The 21,386-nt window shown below is 42.3% G+C and overlaps 1 protein-coding gene across 5 annotated transcripts in view; it reads right to left on the reverse strand.

Annotated features, from left to right (window-relative positions):
* Positions 1-411: 411 nt before the first annotated feature.
* The window catches only part of NHSL1 (NHS like 1), a 102,089-nt gene continuing 81,114 nt past the window's right edge, over positions 412-21,386 (reverse strand). For 4 of the 5 annotated variants that reach the window (XM_030945617.1, XM_030945621.1, XM_030945618.1 and 1 more), the window contains exons 5-8: positions 19,840-19,971; positions 7,638-11,051; positions 6,972-7,101; positions 412-3,564 (exon numbers count right to left, since the gene is read on the reverse strand). In XM_030945617.1, coding sequence (XP_030801477.1) covers positions 2,841-3,564; positions 6,972-7,101; positions 7,638-11,051; positions 19,840-19,971 — 4,400 coding nt within the window. In that variant the 3' untranslated portion in view covers positions 412-2,840. The remainder of the gene's footprint in view (positions 3,565-6,971; positions 7,102-7,637; positions 11,052-19,839; positions 19,972-21,386) is intronic. The other variant, XM_030945619.1, reaches the window with a different exon arrangement.

The following is a 21,386-nucleotide window of genomic DNA, read 5'->3' on the forward strand; positions in this document are numbered from 1 at the left end:
CAGCTGTTCATCACCAGGGAACAAGCTGGCCAAGCTCACCCATACAGGCACTTGATGCAAAGGGCTGCAGAAGCTGCAGGCACCAGAGCTACAATTTTGCCCAGTGCATTCATTTTTCACTTAGATGATTCATCTTAGATTTCATCTGTAAACAATAAACAAAGCCTGAGTGTTATTTATGACACACTACCATGTCAGGATGGTGGCACGAGGACTGGTTAGCATTTAGCATGGCTTTCTAAGGGACAGCACCTGCTGTGAAAAGGACTTGGTCCTTTCATGTTTCATGAGATCAGCTGAGCAAGACAGACCAAAGCAACACTGGCAAGATGTTTAGTGCAAAACATTCTGCCACTGCTATCTCTTTGTAACAGAATATAGTTCAATACTAACAACATCTGAAACAATCTGCTTTATCCAATTAGGGTTTATTTTAATTTTTAAAAATTGAATGGTTCTTTCAATATAGTTATCATATGAAAATGGTAGAAAGTTTGCTGCGCACCAGTTGATACCACCCTCGTTCCACTGAGTGCAGCTAGATTCAACTTGTCCATTTCACTTCGCACTCACTCTGCTTATAATCTGGTTCTCCAAGAGTTTTAGTTTTCTGGGACAGGTTGCAAGTAGTACAGAAGTAATAGAAACATCCACACAATACTGGAAAATTCTTAGGATTATTTAAATTTTTTTAGTCTCAAAACTGAGATACCAAAATGGGATGGATGTGTGAGTACACTTTAGTTGTGTCTAATGTGAATTAGTAAATTTTGCAATGAAAACTGGAAATTAGTAGCTGGATGCATGGATGATGGCATTCAGTGGGTTGCCATACACTGTGGGACACATCTTTTGAAGGAGATTTTAATCGACTCAAAAGACAATATGGCAACTGGCAGGCTTTTACTTTATTGAAGCGAAGTCACAGCATTTTCAGCACTATTCCCCTCTTGTGAAGGGAAGAGTTAAACGAAGGCCCCTGAAATTTACATAACTAACAAGTAAAGGATTGAAGAAAGAGATTACAAGCATATTTCTCTAAAATAAATAATCTACAAAGAGTGCTTTTTCTTCTTAAAAGCAATCTAAAAATGTAAAAATTCTACGGTAAGGAGATCAAAAGATATTTTAACAACTTTCAATATTTACAAACAATACAAAAACTGCGCATGCCATCAAATGATGCAAAATTCGTATTAAAAATTAAAAGCTTCATTCCTACCAAGAACCAAAAACTCCAGCCAATATTTCAGTTTTAATTAATGTCTTCTTTACAATTGGAAAAACGTTAAATGTTCTTATTATCTGTAAAATATACAATAAAAACGAACCTCACTAAATTATTAAGGTTAAAAAAGAAGAGCAATACTGCAGGCAAATCAAAAAGGAAAGTAACTGAAACTTATTCTTTGGTAACAAAAAGTTAGCAAGTATCTGTATTTCAAGTGATGCAAAGTAATAGTCTCCCCATTCTGACAAATGAAAGACAGATTTCCAGCAAAACACAATTCCCAAGTTTCAGTTTTGAAAGACCGGCTCCACCTACAGCTTTGTAGTGCAAGTCAAATTTCTCTTTCTAATTCAGAAACACAGCCGTCCTGGTTCCGGCCAGGACAGGGTTCATTTTCTGCAGCAGCCAGGAGGGACTGTGGCCAGGACACAGAGGTTGTTCTACACCACCTCACAACACTGCTGGGAACAAGGAAGAGGGGCAGCAGGTCACACCTTAACAGGTTCTGTCACCTGTGAGCCATTCACCTTTTTCGTGTACACTCTAAGTCTTGTTGATGTTACTGCCCATTTTCTTACTTCACTGCTGTTTCCAGTAAATTTTTCTTTTATCAGCCCCCATCCTTCACCTTTTGTGCCTCCAGTTCTCCTCCCCAGCCACCCGCAGAGGTAAGAGGAGAGGGGAATGAGTGAAAGGGTACATGGTTTGGAGTGTTTTGGTGGGAACACTAAATTGGGGACTACCGTTCCTAAACCATGACAGTAACCCTTCCAAATTCTGGCTTCATTCATCTCCCACTTTCCTGATGTCTGCTTGCACCCTCCACACACATCCAGCTATTCTAGTTCTCTAAGGGAATACTCCAGTCAAGGAAGCAATTCACCTGGAAATATGTGTTTCACCAAGTGAAGGTGTGTGGCTGCATAGCAGCTAGTAGTGTGTTATAAAATCAGCTCCCTTTTCCACCTTAACTACATAGTTCATTTTCCCTCAGGAAAAAGAATTAAAAGTACAGTACCCTGGACCAATCCATAACCTGGTGAGCTCACTGCTCAAGCAGGACACACTTCATCAAACGCTGGGCCATGCCCCTCTAAGGAGCCATGTAACCCCAGCACCAACCCTGCTACCTTCTCTCAGAGGTGAATGTGCCTCATTGTGCCTCCCTCTGCTTAACTAATGCACTATGCTGCATCACTACAATGCTTTTGAACCAAACCTCCAGCTTGTACCACAGGAGCCTTCCCATTTCAGGCTTATTCCTAAATTTTGCTTGCACAATTGCAGTCTCAAGAAAAAGAAAAACTTCACACCCCTACAGACTCTGAGAAAACTTCCCCACCCCACCCCACAAAAGGACTTCTAAGGCTTTACACAAAAAATTCAACTGTTAACATTCTTCAAGCCACAGACCACTCATTCAAAGCAAGTGCTCCCCACCCCAACCCAACCATGCAGAACCATCATCGCTTTAGCATTTAAACACACACATACAGTTCGTGGAATAAATGCTCAGCAAAGTAACCTTGTCCTGGTCTGGGCTTTCTTCTGGAATCTAGTCCCTGTGATTTTCTAGACTAATATCCAAAGCCTTTTGTCACACTGCCTTTTAACTTTCTTCAGCTGAAGAGTTTAGATACTTCCTTGAAGCACCTGGTTGAGTCATTAAGTCTACATGGGCTGGATCCAAGGTCTCCTTGCAGCCTGCCTCCTCAGCATACGGGAAGTCATTCACGTCCATTTCATCACTGTTAAACATATCAAGCTGCCCCTCTTGCTGCTCTTCCAAAGTCCTCCGGACCCTGCCCTCGGACTGTTCCACCACTTCCCCATCTCCTTCACTAATGACAGTCATGGGGCTGCTCTGGATGCGGTTGCGGACGTTGTACTTGCTGCTGGCAGCAGACGGGGGTGTCCGTGACCGGCCATACCTTGTGCCAGAGAACGACATGCTCCTTGGCATCAGGCCCTCACTCTTGGCCCACTCCTCCTGGGCCCGTTTGCTCTTGCTGGGCGAGCAGCTGGCAGGGCTGTCGGAAAGGTCCGGGGGGGCGTCCGTCTTTGGCCGGTGGAACCGCGGGTCCGTGTTCTTCAACATCTCTGCTGCGGACATACGGGAACTGGTGTCACAGCGACTCCCTTTCTTCAGCAGCAGGGCTTTGAAGTTGTCATTGCTGGTGCTGCTCTTGCGAATGCTTCTCTGGATAGATCCAGCTTGTTTGAGGGTAGCTAGGTTTGGGGAAGCACCAGTGGGAGTTACGGGGGGCGACGGAGAATGGTTGCGGGTACGGTCATCTTCAGAATCTTTACGGCCAAGGACTTTCCTTTTGGATCTGAGTTTGAAACACACACACAAAAAAAGAGGATGACACAAAAATGAAAATTTTTACCTCCCCTAATTAAACTCAGTTTAGAGGGATGACAATGAATTTAAGCTAAAGCAGAGACAGGGAAAAGGCAGAAGTGATCTAAATCTAAAGCATGAGTAAGAACACCACCAGAACTGTACAGGCACTAATGCAGGTATTGGAGGGATAAGGTAAGTTTATTACTCTTTTTCTGCATATCTGGAACAATGAAACTACTAAAACTGGCAATACTGATGTTCAAAACACTTTAGTAAATTTAGTGAATCGGGTTTTCTGGAGTCAGTATTTAACTGCTCAGACTAATGTGCCATGAAGATTTATATTCCATGCTGTTTTTCTGTCAATTTGGGGACTTGATTCAAAATATGTCATCTAGAGCATATGGTTTGTTTTGTTTCATTTTACAATTTGACACTCTCTGGAGAATTAGAGTTGTAGTTTAGTGCACTTTCCTTCAGAAAAAAGGACACAGCAAAGCACTGCTGCTGAAGATGGAGAAAAGGGAGCCACATGTAACAACTCTACATTAAATTACTGAAAAACCCCCTCCCTAATCCAAATATTATATAAATAGAGAAAAACCTTTCCAGCTCCTCTCAATATGCACAGACAAAATTCACAGTTATGTTGGTGCTCTGTCATTGCAACTTTCAACTAAATGAAAAAGAGACCAACTTCCTGACAAGAAAGTTATCTTTCCAAATGAAAGAGCGGAGCGTTTGTCTATTTAGATGCGAAGTGCAGGGACAACACAAAAAAAAAAAAAAAAATTAAGAGATAACCATGGAACTGGGAATATGTGGAAACTGGACTTTTACTGCCTCATTTTCACATTTCTAGAAATCTTAAAGAAATGTACATGCCTGGCAGCTGTAATACAGCTGCTTTGTTTCTTTGCTGACTGAGCAAGAATTAATTAAAATGGATTGTATAAAGCCTAATTTTAAATATGGTATTTTGGCAGAAGTTTAAAACAAGCCAACAGATTTCTTAGAGATATAAAATTATCATCCTATAAACTTCGTATTAATTTTTATCAAGCATGTGTTCAACCCAGACCATTCCCTTTGTAAAACAGATTTCTACTTAATGTGATCTTTAGCTTTACTTTCTTAAAAGCCTTGAGATTTAGCCAAGGCAAGCTCAAATGTATTCATGCATCACAGCCTACTGATAATTAAAAAACTCCTCAAAAAAAAGAAGCAGGACCCATCAGCTGAGTAGGTGGCAGCAACAAACACTGCTATAGGCTGTGCCAAGACTTTGGAGCAATCCTTCCCCTAAGTGGTGAAGTTTATGCATAGCTCACTTGTGATGCCCCCACAGGCAGCTGTACCAGCATGTTATTTTCAGCAGCTGCTGCTGCCTCCACCTGTCCTTCTGGAATAAGAATGTAATCCCAATGTCCATTCAGCGTGAGGGTGAATGCACACAGAGGAGCCTCATCTAGATTTAACTGTGGGTTAGCACTGTAGGCAGCAGATGATTTCGGTGCTTGGATGCTCTGCGAGTCTGTGTGTGAACACTTGTGTGCATTTGTTACAGAGAAAAGATTTTCCTTCATTAGGATTTTGGCTGCCTATGGATATCTTTAAACACTGCAGAGCTGGGATTGTACTGTTACCAATCCCCAAAATAAATTGGAAAAAAAAATCAGTTGCAAAGATCTGCATTGAAAGACTGTTATCTTAGCTTGGAGTGATCTGGTAAGACTGTGAATGCAGCACAGAGCAGTCAGTTTGCTGTCAGCACCTAGCCAGCTTTTCTCAATATGTATGAATTATGGAAGAAACTTGAAATTAAGAACCAAATTTGGTTTTGGTGGCTTTTCAGACACATATAGGGTGCATGTTCAAACAAAACTATGACTTAAAACTTCAGACTGCTCTTCCTGGTCTTAATGCATATACCACTAAATTTCTTATCTTGCTCCAAATTATATATATTCAAAAGTGCCAATTACTGAAGTAATATCTCTTAGAAACAGTGGGGGAAAACCAAAACCTTTTTTATTAATTAGCAACCAAGGAAGAAAGTGGCTCAAGTCCAAAGCCAGCAAAAGCAAGATCATAACAAAAAAATGTGTCAAGCAGTTCTAATTATGTCACATCCAGTTCCTTTGTCCATTTTCCCAAAAACTCATGAATTACAGATATGTGCATATACACAGAATTCACTCTCTATCTGCATACATAAAGGAGAATGGCTACTGGCCAGAATACCTCATTCTAAAGCCAGATTTGACATAGTTCTAGAGAGTGCCATGCAACATGAATGCAACAGACCGTTTTCAGAATGACTCATACAGGCCAAGTTCTAAGGGCTAACAGTAAATTATAAAATTCAGTATCATATATATGTCGTTTTTGTAATGTCTGGAAAAGACTTGTTTCAAAAATTGAACAAAAAATAGTATTTGCATACAAAATGCTGCAGCCTCTCAGCCGCTCTCTTCCCCTCCCTCATTCCCGATGCACAGACGTGCAGACTGACTGAGCACCTGGATAATTCCCCACTCCCAGGCAGAGAGGCGGTCCCTCTGCGGCTTGCAGCGCGCGGCGCAGCCACGCGATGGCGCTGGCGCCACGCCCAGCCCGGGCGGCTCCGGGAGCGCCGCTTCAAGGGACCCGCGCTCCGGGCTCTGCCTTTGGGCGTTCCTGTCCTTGGGGCCCTCTTGGGCTTTCTGCTTTCTGAGCACCTAACGTGAACAGCACATAAATCTAGCTGCCATTCGGCATGATTTTGTTTTCAAGGGAAATGAATAATGCCATTAACAATAGAGCCAGTATTGCACACTCCATTCATGAACCAGTTTGACACAAAATACCCGACCTCAGGCTGGATTATGGCAAACTATAATCCAGCGTTTGCCATATGTTTTGCCATATGACTGACATGTTGTGTTACTTGCCAGTTTCAGCCACGCTTGCCATGAAGCATTAGCGTTGAGCCTCTGTCCCAAACTGCACCATATAAGCAGCGAAGAGAGTAAAAAGAGATGGAGAAGAACAAGAATGAAAACAAAAAGATACACAGAAAAAGTAACAGTAGAGTTAATATGGCAGATTGAGAACAGTACAATAAATACTAGACATAAATTGATATTTTAAAGGGCAAGGTATTTATAATATAATCTACATCTATTTAATCTGGTTGGGTTTAGTTCAGAATGGATTAAATACATTTATAAAACAATAATATGCAAGTCCTTTTCCTCATCTTTTTCACATATATCCTTAGTAGAAAGTTGATAAATATGTGCTTTCTATTAAAGCCATGACTATTGTAATTGGGTGTTCAAAAAAGTGTTAAATTCATTTCTGAGAGACCTACCGGACCTGACAGTACAGGAAGGGCAGTTTCTACAGTACCTGTGAATGGCTGCAAAAAGATCCTCAGTAGTCCTTGGTCTTGCTGGTGTTGCCACTCCGTCTGTCTCTTCCCCATAACTACTGCTTGGCAGGAATGAAGTACTGGCTGTGTCTGATTCAAACACCTCCACTATGCAAAGAGAACGAACAACACAGTCAGTCTGTGTGCGAACCCCACGGGCACATAGTCCTGAAACCAGCCCTTGCTGCCTCCAGGGAGAAGCATCCGATGGACTGAGTGCAGCGCTGTCATTATTGTGATTTCAGATCAACGCTTGCTTAGGGAACTGCAGTGCATGAAATACATGCCTGTGCTTGCTCACGCGTAACAGGAGGAGAACAGTAACAAAAGAAAATTTGTAGCATTTCCACTAAAATGCAAAGCCAGTATTAACAAATTAACTGTTTTCATAGCATGCTTTAATGCTAGCATGGTTAAATAAAGCATCATTTTCTTTCCGTGTCTGCAACAATGAGAAGTCAGAAAGGAATTGCATGAAATGCCATACAGTATTAATCAGATCCCTACAACTTTCTTTTTTTGTTTTAGTTGTAACAATCACAAGAAGATCTACCCTCTACAGAATGCCACCTCAATCCTAGGATCCCCACCTTCTTCAAAATAGCTACGGCTGCATCTGAATTAGTCAGAGAAAAGAGACTCACCACTTTCGTTCTCTTGAGATGCGTGCCCGTCAGTGTTACTGCCACTGTCTTGGCTGCTGCCTGAACTGCTTCCTTCATCAAAAGCAGACTGCTCCTCCTGCCTGGGTTCCTCTTGAACTGGTGATGCAGCAGGCTGTACCACAAAGGCATTCGCTCCCACTGTCTCAGAGAAGGTGAATCCAGCAGCTCCTCCCTCAGGAACCAGGCTGCCAGAGTCCATCTCGCTAGAACCGAGTCCATCTGTAAGACAATTTCTCGCCTCCTCAGAGGGTGCAAGCACAGCGTCTCTCTTAGTTGGGCTTCTGGCAGTATCACCCACTTCAGCTGCTTTCTCCACTGTAAGGTCTAACTGTGGAGGTGGTACCAGAAGGAACAGTTTGGGTTTCTTTGAAATAGGAGGTGGTTTCTTGCTTGGCAATACACCCTGAGTCTTGTCAGGAGATGCTGGTGACCCCTGAAGTGACATGCCAGAAGGGAAGTCTTCACTCTGCACTGAGGACTCAGGTGTGTCATCAGTGGCTGACCCCAGAGCATCATCTTCAGAAGATTTCTTTGCACCTACTGCACTCATAGGCTTTTGATCACTGTCAAGTACAGGTGTGTTATCAGAGAGAATGAGAGGAGAACCCCGAGACAGTGTCTGAACTGCATTTTTAAATGAGGTGCCTTGAGTTTTCGTTTCCTCATCACCTAAGTTGGTACTGAGTTTTAGTGAGAGAGATGGCTTTAGCAAAGACTGTGATGATGAATTTACAGTACCCTTTTCCTGAGAGGTGGTTTCAGAAGCAGATTCAGTTGATGATTCACCTTCTGTCGATTTTTTCACAGACCTCAACTGCACCATTTGCAGTGCTTTGGTGGTTACTAATGGCATCACAGGTCTGGATGAATCTTGCCTGTTGAGTGGCTGTTTCACTGGACTGTAGCAAGAATCCTCCTGGTTGCGTTTCTTAAAAGAATACTGTGGGTGTATTGCTGCACCTTTTGTTATTTTGGGATCAAGCGGTGGTGCTGGTGGTGGGACAGCCAAGGGGAAAGAAGGAGGAGTAGGAACAGGGGAAGAGAATGAACTGATGGACGCTTCTTGTGGAAACCATGGGACAGTCTGGGCAAAGGTAGAACTTACACCAGCTTCTGGCGGAGGAGGGGGGAATGTGGGAGAGGTCGACAATGGTGACAGATCCATTACTTCTGCTGGAGGAGGAGGAGAAGGAGGAGAAAGCTCAGGGCAATGCTGACATGCTGGAAGAGGAGGTGGTGGAGGAGGTGCACCAGAATCCACAGGAGGGCTCAGGGCGGGGTCCAGTTTCTTCACACTCACACTCCCTTCAGTAGATGTATTTGAAGAAAGAGAAGTGGACGACGAAGACATGGAGACTGATGACAGAAGAGAGGACTTCCTTTCAGGCACTTTAGGCTTCAGCTTGGATTTCCCATTTCCTGATGATGCAGACTTTACAAGTACAGGCACTGGAGTAAGCGCAGTGGGTGTATTGGACTGGCTGGAGTACCCACTCGATGGCGATGTGACTCGGTGGGATTTCTCCGGAGAAGTACTCTTTGGTTTGGCCAGTCCACTGGGCACTTGTGGCACAGAAGCCCTTGAGCCATCACTGAAGTGGCTGATGCTGTAATCGCTGAGAGCAGACGAAGTACTGGCAGAATGGGTCACTGGAGATTTCACCTGGTCATCTGCCACCGCAGCATAGTCGCTGTAGTAACCCCACTGGTCAGCATACTCCGACTTGATGCTACTTGTTTCACTCTGGGAAGGAGTGACTGTGCAGATGGAGTACAGGTTTGGAGCAGTGGTGGACATCATGCTGCTACTCGCACTGACCGAGCTCTGGCTGCGTGAGCGCAACACCCAGGGATCCTCATAATCACTGCAGGGGCTCTGGGAAGGGGAGCTGCCATTTTTGCACTTGAGATTCAGCTGCAGAGAATGCTGGAGAGTGGCAATGAGGGTTTCATCAAGTATCTGTCCATTGGATTGGGCTTTTTTCTTAGGCATCCTTCTGAGTGAGTCTGTTCTGGATGGCGGCAAAGGTGGCTTCTTTGCCTTTTTCAGTGAGATGTTTCTTGCAAGGGATTTGTCGCCTTGGCCTGAGTGGTCATCCTGAAGTTTCTTCTCCTTTCCTTCAAAGACATTTATCACGCTGTCTCTGGGGTTCTCAAAACCATTAGTACTGTTGCATGGCATGTCTGCCTTCAGTCCAGAGTCCATATGCATGGAGCCATAATAGCCATCATGGTCCACAGAATACAGGGAAGCAGAATCATCCCTGACTGATGTCCTCTCCAGGCTACTGCTGCTCAGGTTGCTACGGGGCGTGGCACAGCCTGGTGGTGTACAAACCACCTTGCGTGAAGGGGTCTCACTGCTCTCTGAAGACTTGTACAACCAGTGCTCTGTGCTACTCACTGCTGCCTGTGCTCGCTCCCCAGAATAGCTGGATTCGCTCCGACCATCGCTGTCCTGGGAAGGGCTTGCTAAAGCAGCGGTGTTCCTACAGCTGTAGCTCATGCTCTGCGACCCAGCCTCTGCATTCCCAGGAGTGCTTAGAGAGACAGCGGAGTCACCGAGAGAAAGCATCATGACAGTGTTAGATGGGATGGTATCTGAAGTCTGTGAGTGACGTGTGGAGCTACTCTCACTCCAGTTACCACTTGAAGAATGGTGATCTTCTTTCCCACTTACTGCACTGCTGGCAGCAGGATTGTCTCTTGGATTTGGAAAGGCAGTGGAGCTTGACATTTTACTATCCAATGATCCAACACTCTGGGCAGCATGAATAAGGATAACTTCCGAGGAGGATGACAGTGTTGCATTGGGTATGATGCTTGTTGAGTAAGTGGCATGAGGAGAGACCACACATGCTGGGCTTGAGGACTTCTCGCTGTCACAGCTTCTCACCTCTTGGGACTTTGGTCTTGACAGGGTCCCTATTGTGGGATTACTCCTCAGATGCACAACACTATCATCCACTTGCAATTTACTTATCTGGTGGGGTAAAGTGCCAGCAATGTCGTCTGTCTGTCTCGACATCATGCTCTGTGTCTGATCTAGGGACTGCAGAGACACTCTCGCACCAACCCGAGGCAAGCTGTGAAAACCCATGTCACTATTTTGGCGAGAAGCAAATATAACTGCAGCAGAATCACTCATCACCGACATGTTTCCAGATGAGCTGGAGAACTGAGACATCTGGGCTGCAATGCCTTGTCCTTTCTGTGCTCGTATTCTTCTCATTGAAGGTGGCACAACTTTAACTTCCTCTGTCTGGCAGCTGGTGTCCTTGGTTTCAGAGCGCTGCATGGCAGAACGATAGCTGTCTAGTCTCCCTAGCGTGGAACAGTGATCTGGGACATACATGGAATGCCCTCGGAAATCACTTTGGCCAGTACCAACTGCTGGAGTCAAAAATAAAATAATTATTTCCTGAAGCGCAAATTCACATTTATCTTCTCATTCATTTAAAAAATATAGCAACCTAGCAAACTGCTCCATCCCCATGCTCCTGCAGGTTTATGCCCCCTGAAGAAGAATCTGAAACAATGGATTTTGCAGAGGCATCATCTGTTTTCTGCATTTCTCTTCCCTTTTTCCTTATTACCAGGAACCTTCTGCTTACAGAATCATCTGTGTTCCAGCCGCACATTCGACACATGAAATCCTCTGTTTATGACATGGTAATAATTTCCATAGTAATCAGTTGTGTCAGAAACCAAGTAGTACTGTTTGACTTCCAGTAGGCAACGCAGCAGGAACAGACAAAAGCTTGAGAAATGTGAAGTGTATTCCCATGCTAATGCCTCATGCAATAAAGAAAAGGGGAAGGAAATCTGGAGACTAATATGAATAAAAGGATCTACTTTTTACCAGCATTACACTTCAGAAAAAAATATTTCAGGAGACACAGATAGCTCTCCAAGTCCTGCAATTTGTCTGAAAGAATGCTAATACATGGAAAGATGCATTGTTTTACCACAAGTAATACATACGCTATAACAGCAGTCATTATCCAACACTGCAAAGAAAACCATTAGGTAACATTTCTCCATACAAGTACTTTCTGTTTATCATAAGGAAAACTGATAAGAAATGAGGAAAAGAAACAGCTGGTGTTGATGGTTGTCTCATCCTCAGCACCATCAGGAAATAAAAAAAAAAACCCTTTTTCTAAAAGAAGGAATGATCACATATCGACATAACTCCCCCCAACGCCCAACTTTGAAGACAATGGAAAATCAATTTTAGTTCAATATATAGTTATCACTGGGTCAACAGGAAGGATTTTAGGGCTGTTTTAAATTTACAGTTTTATTGGTAGCTGGCTTTTAAAATCACAAACCAAAGGACTGTTTTAAAATTAGTCTGTGTAAGGCTGTTGCTTTTGAATTCAGTTGCATTGCTGTATAAATAGCAAGAGTGAGGCAAGCATGCTGCTGGAGATGCTGGTAAGGATGCTACACATATGTCACTGTGGGGGAGAACTGGTTATTTCAAGTCTCTGCCTTAGTGAGTCTCAGGAGCAATAAAGTAGCATGCCTGAAAGGAATGTTCTCCTTTCATATTTACTATATGAAACTGCATTGGGAGGATAGGTATTCTTATCATGCAGCTTTAAAAACACCACTTAAAAGGACATTTAATCATCTTCATTCTTGGCAGGCAAAAGAGGCATTTAGGGTAAGGAAAAGAGGGCTCTGAAAAGGCTACCGTTAAAGCAGCACACACAAAAAAGATTGTTTACTTCTTTTCCTCAGGCATGTAAGTAGTCTTTCAGCAGCTTGAAGCCTAGTTAGCTTGCTTTGTGAAAATTCTCTTGCTCTCACAAAAAATGCAGCCTCTTTCTGCTTCTGGTAGATGCTTGCTGCAAAGCTAGATACTCAAGATCCTGGCAAATGTCTTGGATAATCTAATATGAGATACTGTCAGAACAGATGGACTACTGCAGCCAACCAAGAGAGAGATTTGCATATTCTGTATACAGTTATTAAGAACCGTACAGTAAGAAAAATAATCATCCTTTCCAGGTGTATTTTTTCTATGGAATCAGTGCATCCCTTTGGTTAAGACAAAGAAAAACATCAAAATAGACATTACAAATGTTTCTGGAACCATGACATAACCAATTTTAACTGTTGGTCAATTAAAAATATCTGGTAACAAAAATCTGCATGCCAAGATACGTAAATAACGAAAGAGATGGGATATTTTTCTTCTTCTGCCACTGTGAAAACACACACACACACACACACACACACACACACACACACACACGCAGATGAGATAAAAGGATTGGTGGAGAATAAAGCTGTCAGCATCACAGCAAGTATCTAATACTGTCACACACTGACCTGTGGCTGAGAGCATTTTTATGTGTTATGTCTATACTGTATTCACAGAGGAAGCTAAATGCACCCTCTTTCACAAGTAGTGTAATGCAGATGGGTGTTTTATGTCTGTTCAAAATGTTACTGCTAGAGAAGGTAAATGGCGAAGTGAATCAATGCTGGACTTGCTAACCTCACCTTCCCCTTCCAAAACAAGGAGAGTTAGAATCATTTATTGGGACATACTGTTCACAGCAAATGCACAGTGATATCTGAAAAAGAAAATTAATGGCACTGAATAAAAAAGCCACTGAATAGAGGAGGCCACTGATGGCTATACCAAAATGCCTGGTGCAGCAGCTCCTGCCCCTTCCCTTGGGACACACCCCAACAGAGCCTGGGCACTGCTGGCTGCCCCAGTCAGAGCAGCACACTAACAAGAGGGCAGCATCAACAACGAGCTGCAGGATGCTGCTGAGAACCAGTGCTTACCCTGGGTTTCTTACCAGAATAGATGTCATTTATGGTCCAGCCTAATATGCTATGGGAAACTGCATAAATTAAGTCAACAGCAGCAAAGGTTCCCAACCTCAATACTGCAGGGAAGCCCACTGCAGGGAAGCCCATCAGGGCAAGTCTTTGCACTGGTGTGAAGACTGGTCTCTTCCAGTTTGAATGATTCAGAGCCCAAATAAACATAGGATTATGGAGGGCAAGACTGCCCAGCTTCAGACATATAAACTACAGGGCTACATCCTTCAAGTGTTCCATGGGCTATGGTCAGGGAAGGAATTTTCCATTCTTGTTACTATTACAGGAACATAACTTTGAGGTTTCAAATTGTGGGTTTTTTTTAGAAAAGTAGCATATTCTGAAACTCTATCAGCTTTGGTTTTGGCTTTACATGTATGCACAATCTCATGCAAAGCTGTGAGGATTTACTCTTTTTATAGTTCTGTTTTCTGAAGAGGGACAACAGAAATCTGCAGGGAAAATGGTTCAAAAAACCAACCAGAGGAACATTTAAGACTCAGGTATACTGGTAAAATGCTGAGGTGTTTATGATTTTGGTAAAATTCAGAGGAGGGTAGCAAGGAGTATTTTATTTGCAACTTACAAATGCACTGTAAAACCCTCAATCACTTCCAGAGTAATACTGGAAAGTAAGGACTTTCAAACCCCCTTAAAATCTTTGTTGGTACTACAGATAGAAGACAATCCCATTCTAAGGGACAGCTCAAACCTCTGACTAAGTACACTGATAATGCTAGGTTTGTCAGAAAATACCTACTTTAATAGCAATCAAAAGATAGAAGATATCTGCAACACCAAAATCCTTGAACAGAATGAGATCTCGTAAAGAATACCATCTGTAAGTCCATCTAGTTGCAGGGACAATGTGTGAGCAGACAGCAGCAAAAAATGCTGCAGAACCAGACATCAGGTTACAGATGCTGAACATTATGAAGTCAGAAGCAGCTGCAAACTGGGTGCATGATAGATGTGGCTGAAAGTAACAATTATCCTGTCTGCCTTTTGCATTATTCTGTGTCCAGCAGCACTGCAGTCAGTGCTATGTCCACCATAGGAGACCTGTAACTATGCTCTTTTCTTTTTCATTACCCTATTACGCTGCAGCAAATCTCTCCTAATTAGGGCAAATGCTCTTCACTCATGTGCATGTTTAGTGCAGGCTCCAGCAGCTAGTAAAGAACGCCCACTCTGTGGATTCTGGTAGTCACTGGTGTTTCTCATTAGTGAGGACAGGGATCAAGAATGACGAATTTGGCAAATTTGATGGGGAAGAAAGTGTGTCTGCATATAATCCCTGGGGCCTAGCTACTAGCAGCCCTGCTGTGACTCCAGCTGATCTGGTGGCACCAGCAGTTTGTTGCAGAGAATCACATGAAAGGTCCTCTGCATTGAAATGAGAGTGGAAAACTGAGGGTTTGAAAAGATAAACAGCGTGTGTTGGTGTCACAAAGCAGATGCCTGTTTCAACGAGAACAAAGAAGTTCTCTTCTGACTAACCATTTCTGATGTAAGCACTTGTCTCTTAAGCCACAGGCACATTCCTAAGGTGTGTTGCTCCCACTGCCTCCTCATGCCCCACCTAGCAATCCTCCTGCAAACCTGGTAAACTGGCTAGAGTCACTGTGCAGGCATCACAGTTCAGTGTTACAAAAAAACCCCCAGAGATTCTTATTTTGTTTTACTCTAGCAATTAGAAACTGAGTGATTTTAACAGATACTCAACAAGAAACAGACAAGTACACTGGGCTTAGGGCAATTTTAAGGAATTTTCACTGTGCTCCATGAAGCATCTGCAATCTCTCATGGGGGAAGAAAAATATTGCAGTGAGTGAATCCTGTGAAACTTTTCAGTACTGCCAGCTAAAAAAATTCCTGAATACTTGCCCATATCATTGCCACCCTGAGAGGGAGAATTCTGATGTAAATATCAGGAATTCAAGTTTTCTTGATTCTGTTAATTTCTCTAACCCAACAGCCTCTGGTGAAGTTTATATTCTTGGCATCTGTGTTTTTCATCCTCCCAATATCAAAAAGCAGATTATACCTGCTTTCTAACATCTGATATATAGGCAGGTAGTGAGTGCTGGAAACGTACAATCATGAAAAACTACAGGTGGAAACCCAGTGTTAGTCAAAAGGCACAGTAACTTTGAAACAGAGATATTCTCTCCAAAGACTGCTGAAGTTCCAAACAGAAGCAGGTGCAGAATTACTTGGCTGGAACAGCTGTGTATTTGTGTGGTATTTGTGTAGGACCAGTGGGTATCTGGGACTTTTGTTACCCATGGGACCTGTAACTTGAGTGACTGCTAGCCCTGGAGGGAACTAATTGGAGAAGAGTATCAATTAAGACCGTTTTTAATAGAACAGCTGAGTTTCCAAAGATCAGAAGGACTCATTTGCCCCCAGGTTGCTGAGATGGAATTGCTCCCTCTCAGTCATGTCAACGGAGATCTTCAACAGTCCCAAATGACAGCTGAGACACCAACTGAGGTGAGGTACCACGAGGAGTCTGAGCTGCACAGCAAGAAAGCAAATGAAGGACTGACACTTAATGTGTCAGTCGTTTCCATCCCAATGACTGACATGAGATCCTACAGGTGAGAGTGAGCTACTGAAAAAGTGAGGTAGGAAAATAAGCTGAAAAAACTGTATGAGGTCATTCTGACCCTTTGAACCTTTAGGTCAAGAAGGGGAAAATAAAGTACATAGGGCAAGAAAATCACAGAACCAAAAAGACTATGAATTGCATCTGTAAGATGTAAAAAAAGGATTGGATCTGTAAGATAGAAAAAAAAATTTAAGTAATCCAAAGGAAGTACACAAAAAGCATAAAATTAGAAGACATTTTTGGAAACCAAGAGGACAGAAACTTTGTTGGAATAAAAAAAACCATCAAAATGCCTGTCAGAAGAGGGAGGAAAAAAAAGGTGGAAAAATTGAAGATGTTTTCCTGTCCTCTGTTTTGGTGAGGAATGTTTATTAGGAACTGTGGTGGAACTGACAGTGAGGTCTGAGACCTGCTCTTCCTGCAAGACAGAGAAGGAGTCTGGGACACCTGAAGCTGCCCACTGGTGTCTGGGACTGCACTGGTGCAGAGCTCTGCAGAAACACTCACAACCAGGTAACTTGGAACTTCCACAAAAACAAAGTCAGTCTGAGCCAAACCCTAGAGCACTGACACAAAGAAGGGACCATAGAAAGGTGGAAACAATTTTGCTGCCTTTACTTCATCTGGAGAGTTGGAATGCGTGAAGGGAGCTGATGATAACCAGCTAACAAGAGCCAACAAATGAGCAAGGCCAGTAACAGGTTCTTCCAGAGAGGTGCTCATCTCTACCAAACTTCTGTTTGGGAATCATCTTGTCTGAGGAAAGAATACAGGTTTGCATATAAGGTACCATCTGAAGAAGACATCTAGAGACAATGGATAATGGCAACAGAGCAGAGAAACCAAGAGCACTTGAAGTAAAACGTCTCAAAGTTTCTTGCTCCTTCTGCTGTTTTGACCCAACACTGACTCCATTAAATATGTATGTAATATTTATGTTCTGTAAGACAAGGAAGGTAATTCAGAAGTATGCAGAACTAATTCTTCTTCATTGCTGTGTTTGGCAGAGAGAAGAATGCTTTGCCTTCTCCTGTTACTTTGGTGTCTCTGCTAAATAGTATTGAAAGGGTGCTGCAGTTAAAAAGCAACTTCAAAAAGGAACTGCCACCTCTAAACTGGTAGACACTTCACATTCTTACTACGTCTCAGAATCCCATCTATCACGTTGCATTTTATTAATGCAGAATTTTCCAGTCTGCACAGAGAGTCTGGTTCATCACAGGAAGACACCTGTGAAAACACAAGAGCATTTCAATGCTAAAAAGCAGGAATGTTTAAAGATACTTTGAGCACATGGGTGAAGTTAATGTTTCCTTTCAGTATGTCTGGCTAAGTTCTATGAGGGCACCACATCCAGTGAGCTCAGGCCAGCAGCCAGTGCAGGCTTTCTCTTCTGCTTGGTCTCCTGTTCCAAGGACCCAAAGCAGCCAAGGGAGAACCCCAGCAGCTTGGCCTCACAAAAGTTCTTCCAGGCTCTCTCACAAGAAATGAAAATAGTCCAAGCCTGGTTGAAGCTTTGAGATTCTCTCAAGTTTCTGTTCCCTTCTGAAGGATAAACAAGAGGTTACAAGAATCTGCTGTATATGTTGATTATTTAGCCTGCACGCAGCAACTCTAGTGTACCAAGGGATTTTAATCTTTGTGCAAATATTATAGCCATTCACAGCAATGCTTTAGGGGAGAAACAAAGAGATTTATTCAGCTGAAACCACAGGGAGAATGTCAATAGGCATAATGCAATTGCTTGATTTGGAGTTCAGTCCGGATACTTGTTCCGATCAAATGAACTGTGGAATGTCTTAAAACAACTCCTTGTTTGTTTTGGGACAGCGTAAGAGAAATAGGGAACAGACTGCTACAGAAATATTTGCGGAGTGACAGAGGAGAAAAGGCAGAAAGTGCACTGAACAGGGATGGGGAGACTTGCAGCTATTCCCAGCCCTGCCAGCAGCCTGGTGGCTGAAGGTTGCTTCACTGCAGCATGTCTGGTTTCCCCAGGTGTAAGATGAAGACACTATCACTCTTTTCTAGTTCACCTTCTGTCTTGTGACGGAAACCAATATGCTAAGAGGATGGATACTGCTGTCACAGAGTTCTCCTGGCATACAATTTGCTCCCTGGAAGAGATACAACCATGGAAGTAACATGGAGCTCCTCAGACAAGTTATGCCCTAAGGCAGATGGCTAAAGCCCTATGTGCCTGCAGGTTAGGGGCAAGGGAACCATCCAGAGAGACCTACTACAGTGGGATACTGCCAGTCCACAATTTAAAATAGGAGCCAAGGAAAACTTTCAAGCAGTGCAACATGAAATGCGCTCAGCACAGACATGAAAGATGAAAATCAAGGTAAAACTTGTCACCTTTAGTGAACAGATTGGCAAAGGTCATAAACTTCTTTGAAGGTATTAATTGAAGAATTCTTTTTACGATAGATGCCAACTGCATTCTCAGTTTACTCCACCAAATACAACTACAGTCAATGTTTTCAAGTATGAAACATCTTTTTTGAAGTGTTCACAAATGTAACCTTAACATTTTGTAAATGCTTTCTTGAAGCAGAGGATTCCCATGGCAGGAAACTGTTTCTTTACAGATGCTGAAGGAGCACAGTTCCACTCACAAATTTCTCTGCACGTAGTTGTCTCTTTCTTGGCTTTCTCTGTGCCTAACCCTCTAGCTCATTTCAAACCCATCCAAACAAGCCACAGATTTTTGCTTCTGTTTCTGAAAAATCCAGAAAAATAACCAAGAACTGAAAACATAATCAAAAAAGAAAGAGCTGCAACATGCAAGGTGGTACAACTTACTGAAATCATCAATATGTGAGATGATTTCACATGTAAAGCACCAAAATTAAGTTCTGCCAGACTATTTTAAAACATATTCTTCCTCTACGGAGAGAAAAAAAAGGCAGGGAAGAATATTTTTATCTGTGAAGTTATAATCTGGGAAGAACTGAAATAATTTTTTAAAAAATAAAATAACATAATTTAAATCAAAGAATTCTGCAATAAGTGTCTGAAAGATCTGCCAAAATTCAGATTGCTTCATCAGCTTTGAATTCACATCTGCTACCAAGTGGGAAGGAGATAAGTCACATTTACACTACCTCAGGCAGTCCTCCTTCTTAATAAGCGCAACTTACCTGGGTTTATTAGCTTTTCCATATATTCTAAAGGAAGTTCCCTTTCCTTTAGAATATATGGAATAGCTAATAAACCCAGGTAAGTTACTACCAATCATGTAACACTGACACTTAAGGGGTTGCCAACGCTGAACTGGAAAAAAGGTTTTTCACTCTTGATGCAATCCTTGGCAGGTTCAGGGAGGCATCCATGAATTGATTTACTCCACTAAGTAATTACTCATAAGCCAATAGGTCTGCCCACTTTAGTTTTGCTTTGGTGAACATCCTGGAGAAGATGACCAAATATGAAGGAAAGGATTAAAGTCCAGACACCTTATATCCCTGCAGATTTTCATTGTACCAGTACACCATTTTCCAAACACCTTGTTCCCTTTAACAGATGGAAGTGAACAGATTAAAGGTCCCAGCTTCCCAATGCAAGAGGTGGTAAGGAGGCACACACATATTTGGAACTGAAATAGGCTATCAGACTGTATTTGGTTTCATGAGCACTGGTGATGATATTAGTCGAGTAATGATAAGCAGTGACAATGAACAGTGGATGGAATACAGTTCTGATGAGCCATACCTAGCTCCTTTTGTATGTTGTCAGGGATTCCTGTAATAGTCTTTCTCCTTTTGACTTTCTTCGGCCGTCTTACCACCGTGTCTGTGTAAATTAGAGACCGCCGAATGCTGGCCTGGCGGTCGAAATTCTCCCCTAATACATGGTAGAACAAGCAAAGCAACATTACTTCCAAGCACACTGACATCATGCACTTTCTTCCACTAGTTTTGTTGTAGAAATGGAAAAAAAGGCATTAATAAATGGTGTTAGCTTGGTCTTACAATGAAGGTTTACACTGAAGGAAGATACAGCACACTGTCACAGTAAGGCTTTAGACAAAAATATCCATTACACAATACTGGATGTTTTAAAAGGAATTTTGACCTCCTGAGCCCAATTCATATTTGGTGAGAGCAGCTCTAATTCCACAAGCAAAGAGAATCCTTGCTTTTATTTGGCCCTTCATAGCTTTTTCTGTGGTTTTTTATTAATTTATTTTTAAGTAATGAGCTGCAGAAAAAGCAAATCTGCTCATGAAAATGAAGGATCACAATGGTTTATGCAGGAACAGACACTGCTATTGGCAACAGCTATTACGATGCCTTTGCACAGCTCCATCATTAATTCGCATGAGGCCCTTTTTTTCATTCCAAGTTCCTCTGAACCTGTCAAGTGTACTGCATTTCTGGTGTTGATCTTTTAGCACGAATACAAATAAGAACTACAGAGCACACAGAGATCAAACTGATCTCGTGGACTCATAAATATTTCAGGGTGAAAGCTGCTTAAAATTGAAACTTTACAGATGATTGTAAAAATATACAATGCCAAGAGCTAAAAAACGTAAGCGCACTTTGCCAGACAAAGCCTTATGATGACCATGTGCTGTATCATAATGGGACCCAGAAGCACCACTATCATAAAGAAGCTTTTCTTTAGGAATTCACTTTTGTTTAGAGGTTTATAATTTGGCCATTTCACTAGCAGTAAGATAAAGATTGTACTATAGATCGTGAGCTAATTCTCTACCACTTCTAAAACTTTAACAGCTACCCCCTGTAGGTCACATGTAAGTTCCCTTTTTACAAGTTTAAGCATTTTAAAGCACTGCTCAATGTCCTTTAGATGATCCATTTAAAACTTAAAGGCAGGAAAACCTTGATATACATTGCACATGTTTTTTTCCATTTTATACTTTTTTTTGAAAGTTGATGACCAAATTATTTACCTCTAAAAAGTGATTTATGCACGATAACTAATACATCATAAAAATTACCCCTGGCTGACTGCACATCAGTACGATGTGTGTCGTGCAAGTAGCATAGAAAACCTCATTACCTCTATAACAGCTAAAGACACAGTCATTTATTGAAGTACAGCATGTGGACTTGTGAAAATGCAAGGAAAAAAATGCAGCATTTTCATTTACCATGTTGTAAATATAAAGACTCTGACTCTGTTTGACCAGAGCCTTGACCACGGGCCGCACTCTACTTTTGCTGAGTAGAATCCTTGCAGTTACAAAATGCCAGTTTTGTCCAACTTTTGGATTGACTGAAGTCAGATTA

This window comes from Camarhynchus parvulus, chromosome 3 (assembly GCF_901933205.1).
Source record: "Camarhynchus parvulus chromosome 3, STF_HiC, whole genome shotgun sequence".
NCBI lineage: Eukaryota > Metazoa > Chordata > Aves > Passeriformes > Thraupidae > Camarhynchus > Camarhynchus parvulus.